This window comes from Dipodomys ordii, unplaced genomic scaffold (assembly GCF_000151885.1).
Source record: "Dipodomys ordii isolate 6190 unplaced genomic scaffold, Dord_2.0 Scaffold80, whole genome shotgun sequence".
Taxonomy (NCBI): domain Eukaryota; kingdom Metazoa; phylum Chordata; class Mammalia; order Rodentia; family Heteromyidae; genus Dipodomys; species Dipodomys ordii.
The window spans coordinates 7,755,581-7,761,213 of NW_012267296.1; the positions used below are offsets into that span (position 1 = coordinate 7,755,581).

General features: G+C 32.7%; 1 protein-coding gene across 2 annotated transcripts in view; it reads left to right on the plus strand.

Annotated features, from left to right (window-relative positions):
- The window catches only part of Rps6ka6 (ribosomal protein S6 kinase, 90kDa, polypeptide 6), a 137,827-nt gene that overhangs the window by 45,789 nt on the left and 86,405 nt on the right, over positions 1 to 5,633 (plus strand). For both annotated transcript variants that reach the window (XM_013025008.1, XM_013025007.1), the window contains one exon: positions 2,529 to 2,588. In XM_013025008.1, coding sequence (XP_012880462.1) covers positions 2,529 to 2,588 — 60 coding nt within the window. The remainder of the gene's footprint in view (positions 1 to 2,528; positions 2,589 to 5,633) is intronic.

The following is a 5,633-nucleotide window of genomic DNA, read 5'->3' on the forward strand; positions in this document are numbered from 1 at the left end:
CTTCCTTCCTTCCTTCCTTCCTTCTTTCCTTCCTTCCTTCCCTCCCTCCTTTCCCTCCCTCCCTCCCTGCTTTACCTCCCTCTCTCCTTTCCTTCCCTCCCTCTCCTCCCTTCCTCCCTCCCCCCTCTCTCTTTCTTTCCTTCTTTCTTTTTGTCAGTCATGGGACTTGAACTCTGGGCCTGAACACTGTTCCTCAGTGTTCATCTCAAGGCTAGCACTCTACCACTTGAGCCACTGCTCCATTGCCATTTCTGGTTTTCTGAGTGGTTTATTGGAGATAAGAGTTTCATGTACTTTCCTGCCTGGGTTGGCTTTGAACTTCAATCCTTAGAAGCTCAGCCTCCTGAGTAGCTAGGATTACAGGCCTGAGCCACCAGCTCGCGGCTCTGGCTGTATTTCTTATGGGATGTTAATAACATGGATTTTGGACCATCATATATTATTCCACATCCTTCTTACCCCTTGCTTATTTTTCAAATTTATTTCTTGATCAACCATTTATATTAGGTATAGTATAATGTTTTGATTTATGTATACATTTGATAAAGATCAACTTAGGGTAATTACCACCTACAACTTTTATCATTTCTTCATGATGAGTACCTTGAAATTCTTCTGATTGTTTTAAGATTATAATACATTAATTATATTCATTCTTCTGTGCCATAGACCACCAAAACCTATTTGTCCTGTCTGATAACATTATACATTCACATCTCCTGTTCTCCTTTCCCTCCTATTCTCCCTAACTTCTGGTAAAACTAATTTACTTTCAATATCTATTAGATCAGTGTTTTAAGGTTTAGATTCTACATTTAAGTGAGATTATTCAGTGCTTGTCTTCTGAGCCTGACTTGTTTAGCTTAATATAATGTTTTCCTGGTCCATCTGTTTTATTTCAGAAGATATTTAATGATTCAATAATATTCTATCATGTATATATACCAAATTTTTATTTATGTGTTCATCTGTTGGCGGACATTTAGGTTGATACCATCTAGTGATTATCATAAAATATCACATCATGTTATAGCATGGCATCTCATATGATTGATAGCATATTGCCAATTGTGCCGCAGAATCATGGAGTCTGGTATTTTTTTTGACAGGGTGATATTATTTTCTTTGGTTATGAATACAGTAGTAAAATTGCTGCTTCAAGTAGCAGTTGGTTTATTTTTACTCATTTTCACTTCACATTGGATGACTTCTGGTGATCTATCTTCAGCATTACTATATCTTCTTCCATCTGCAATTTCTTTATTGAGTCTTGTATTTTAAGTTTCTATTTCTTTGCTGAGAGCTTTTTATCATTCCATTCAGGCATGTTTATTTCTTCTAAATAGCATAGTTAGGATAGCTGTTTTAGTGTTTAACAGGTATTTGAACATTTGAGTACATTTGGAATTGATAACACTTTTTTCTTGCTTTTTTCAGCAAGCATTTTACCTTGTTTGGTTGACTACAAAGTCATTTCTTTCCCTCTGGATAATGGTTCCAAAAAGTTAATCTAGTTTTCAAAGTATTTGCACCAGTGTTCTGTATTTGCCTCTCAGCGTGCATACTAATCCAGGGCTTAGTGTGAGTGTTGACCAATACTTTATATTGGACTTATTTGATTGTATTCCCTACACATACAGTTTGTTGTTGAGACCATAAGTTACATTGATTCATACACAGAATTAGAAGATCTCCAATGAGCCACGGTAAAATTTTTTCCTAAACTAGCTCTTTTTTGCTTAATTTTCAAACAGTGATTGTCAGATGTTTTCTGTTAAGGGCAAAATAATAAATATTGGATATCTTGTAGACACAGTCTCTGTCTCAGGTACTCAACTCTGCTCTTCCAGTGTGAAAGCAGTCATAGATAATATGGAAACATGGTATTGCTAGTAAAATTTTTTGCAGAAATAGTCAGTAGACCAGATTAGGCCCTTGAGTCATAGCGTGTAGACCTTTGAGCTAAGTTCTCTAAACTTTTCCTTTTATTTCTAGTTGAAAATTATGCATAGTTATCTTCTTAGATTTGTATGTTGAATTAATTTTGTTTCCATGGCCACTTACTGCTTTCTCTTATAGTTTATTCTTTTGACTAGAGTCATGATTTTAAACAGAATCCTATGATAAGAGGAATTAAAAAACTGTATAACTGTATAAAACCCATCTTATCCTAATTTACTTTGACTATATCCAAGTTATGGTTTTATAGCTTTTCATATGATAAACATTTGGTTGAGGATAATCTTAATGAAAATACATAGTTCATATACTTAGTTTATGGTCATCTGTTATAACAGAATTCTGAACAAAATTAAATGAAACATAAAGCTCCGGAGAAATCAAAGATTTTCATGGAGAGTCTGGGAATTATATTAATAGTATTACTTGTCCAGTTGCCTTCTCTGTGGATTTATATTTTCTAGTAAGTATGGACCTTGTTAGATTGTGAAGGGAAATTCTTAGGGTTATGTTTTGTTTGTTTTTATTACTATTATTTTGAACCTTAAGTTTTAAATAATTTTTTTCAGATAAATGGTAATAAAATGGTTGAAGAGCCAATGGAAGAAGGAGAAGCAGATTCTTGCCTGGTAAGCAAACACGTTAATTTATTAAGAACCATTTTTAGCTTATAAGAAATTAGAATAATTGGAAAGAAGAAAAAGTATTGAAGGAATTTATTAAGGTAAATTAATGGTAAATAAGTGCAATTATAATAAATTAACTATTTCAAATTATAGGACAGATTTTTTTCAGAATAAGGCATATCTTTATTTTTTAAATTTAATTTTATTGTAAAGGTTCCATACAGAGGGGTTACAGTTACATTGAGTAAGGTAATGAATACATTTCTTGTTGACAGATTTTTATGAGAGAATTTTTTTTGTCAGTTGCTGGGCTTGAACTCCGGGCCTCAGTGCTGTATCTCAGCTCTTCAGCTCAAGGCTAGAGCTCTACCACTTGAGCCACAGCTCCACTTCTGGTTTTCTGAGTGGTTTATTGGAGATGAGAGTCTCATGGACTTTTCCTGCCCGGGCTGGCTTTGAACCACAATCCTTATGAGAGAAATTTTTATGTCTGAAGTTTTGCTTGCTTATTTTTACAGTGCTGTAGATTAAGCTTAAGAAGCCCCAAGTTCCTAGAAATGTTACACAAGCACTCTTAAGACTGAGCTGCATCTCCCGCTCAGTACTGATGTGTTTTCATTGCTAGGGATCAAATGAGGCAAACACTCACAAGCTACTTCCCCAGCTTGTGAATTTGTAGATATATAATTGAAATATATGTTATATACTATGAAAGTCTTCTATTTGAAGTATAATAGATAACAAATTTTATTTTCTGGTATATGAGAAGTACTTAAAATGTAGAATCATGTACATTTAACTAAATATGATTATCTTCAAGGTAAAAAGAAGCTCTAACTGCTAAAAACATATAGATATTAGTTTATTCTATTCAGTTCTTTATATTAGACTCTCATTTTATAATATTTTTAAATTGTTAAACAAGCTCTGGCCAAGGTATACACATTTATGCCATGATTTTATGGTTGTTTTGTAGATAATCTCATAGGCTGTGCAGTTTTTAGTGAGGAGGAGCTTCAAAGATAGTATTCTGTCATTTTGACATTTTTCATTATATAGACTAGTCTACTGATATTTGGAGAGTTTGTCATTTATACTGTATGACAAAATTAGCAAGTAGTAGAATCAAGACTGATGACACAGTGTGCATCCTGTTATGTTATTGCATATTATATAGACTCAAAGAAGTGGACAATATTATGGGTAAAATCTATCTTGATTTCTCTTCCCTTTATGAAACTTATTCTTAAATGGATTTATCTCACATAAAAACCATCAAAAGGATTTAAATTAGCTTATCCAAACTCTGTTTTGAAATCTTATATGTAACTATCTCTGCAGATAGTGACTATGAAACAATATTTTTCAGTTCCAGTTGACAAGATGAGAAGTGTAGTTCACTTTTGCACTTGCAATTTACTTAAGACCAATTTAATTTTGAGTAAAATCAAATATAAATTTAGAATTTGATTTATATTTAATCAGAATATAGATCACAATTTGATCTAAAGATAGATCTATACATAAATATAAGAGGCACAGCTTGATATTTTATTAGAGATAAGGAATATAAGGAACCACAAAAAGTTGAGTAGAGAAGAGTAACATATTCTAGCACTAATAAATTGAGAACATTATGTATGCATGAATGAATGGACATGTATATGTGAAGCAAACATAACCTCATAGACATAAATAATAATTGTTAGGTCTTTACCTTTTTAATTTTAGTAGGAAAATGATCAGAAAATACAACTTTTAGTGGAAAGATATTAAAAAATAACACTGCTGGATGTTAATGTGTTTTACTGTATCCATTCAGTTTCAGTGTTTAGTAGTTGTAATCTAACACTTAAAACTCTGTATATTTGGTGTGTGATGGCTAAGGTACACTGTATCTGTAAAACTGTATGGGAGAGAAGAAACACTGTTTAAATGCTAAATTAATTATTTAAATAATATTTTAAAATGTTCTCATTTTAACAAGAATTTTTTGTTATGTGTATTCCAGTGTGACTCTGATAGTATTTTTGTTACTGTTTTTTTTATTTAAAATGATGTAGTATTGTATTTAAAATAATGTAATATTGTACAGATTTTTTAAAGTTAGATACATACATTTTTGTAAACATTTAAAAAAACTTTGGTACTAGAAAGGAACTCAAGGCTTCGTGCTTACTAGGCAAGTCCTTCACCATTTGAACAATATCCCTAGGTTTTCACTTTTAGTTTAGTTTTCAGATAGGTCTCAGGATTACTTTGACTACTCAGGCCTTAAACCAAGATCTCTGTCCATACCTCCTGAATAAACATATAGACATTCACCTCCACACTTGGCCTTAGTGCTTTTTACATTTGAACTTTAGGCTCTGAGAATGTAACTCCACTGCAGAACATGTGCTTTCTCACACAAGAAACCCTAGATTTAATCCCCACAACCACAAAAAAATTGGACTTCATTTTGACTGAAGCTGATTGCTATTGCCTGATTTAAATAACTAATTGAGAGAGAGAGAGAGACAGAGACAGAGAGAGAGACAGAGACAGAGACAGAGAGAAAAAGAGAGACTGATAGAGAGACAGAGACAGAGAGACAGAGACAGAGAATATGTAGACATAGTGACCAGCAGAGATGGAATATGCTGCAATATGTAGGGAATATAAATTTTAATAAGTGTCATCATGAGTCATTTTCCATGTTTCAAGACAAACTGCATACTTAATACTTTGTCAAGAATTAAGTAATGGGTTACTGCCCCATTTGTTAGGAAATGGAAAGACTTGGAAAAATGTATATTAAGTGAAGTAAGCCAGGCCCAAAGAAACTTAGGTCCCATGGTTTCCCTTATTTGCAATAACTAGTATATGTCTAGGACAAGCAGAAAAGTTCAAAAGCTGTGTACATATGATCGTATAAGATGATGTGAAGTGAAATGAACCCAAGATAGGGACACACGAAGTTTTATCTTTCTTGCTGCTGTTTTTAATGTATGTATAATGTACTATGTAATTTTTATTTTTTTGTTTCTTTTTTATGTTCTTTTTTTT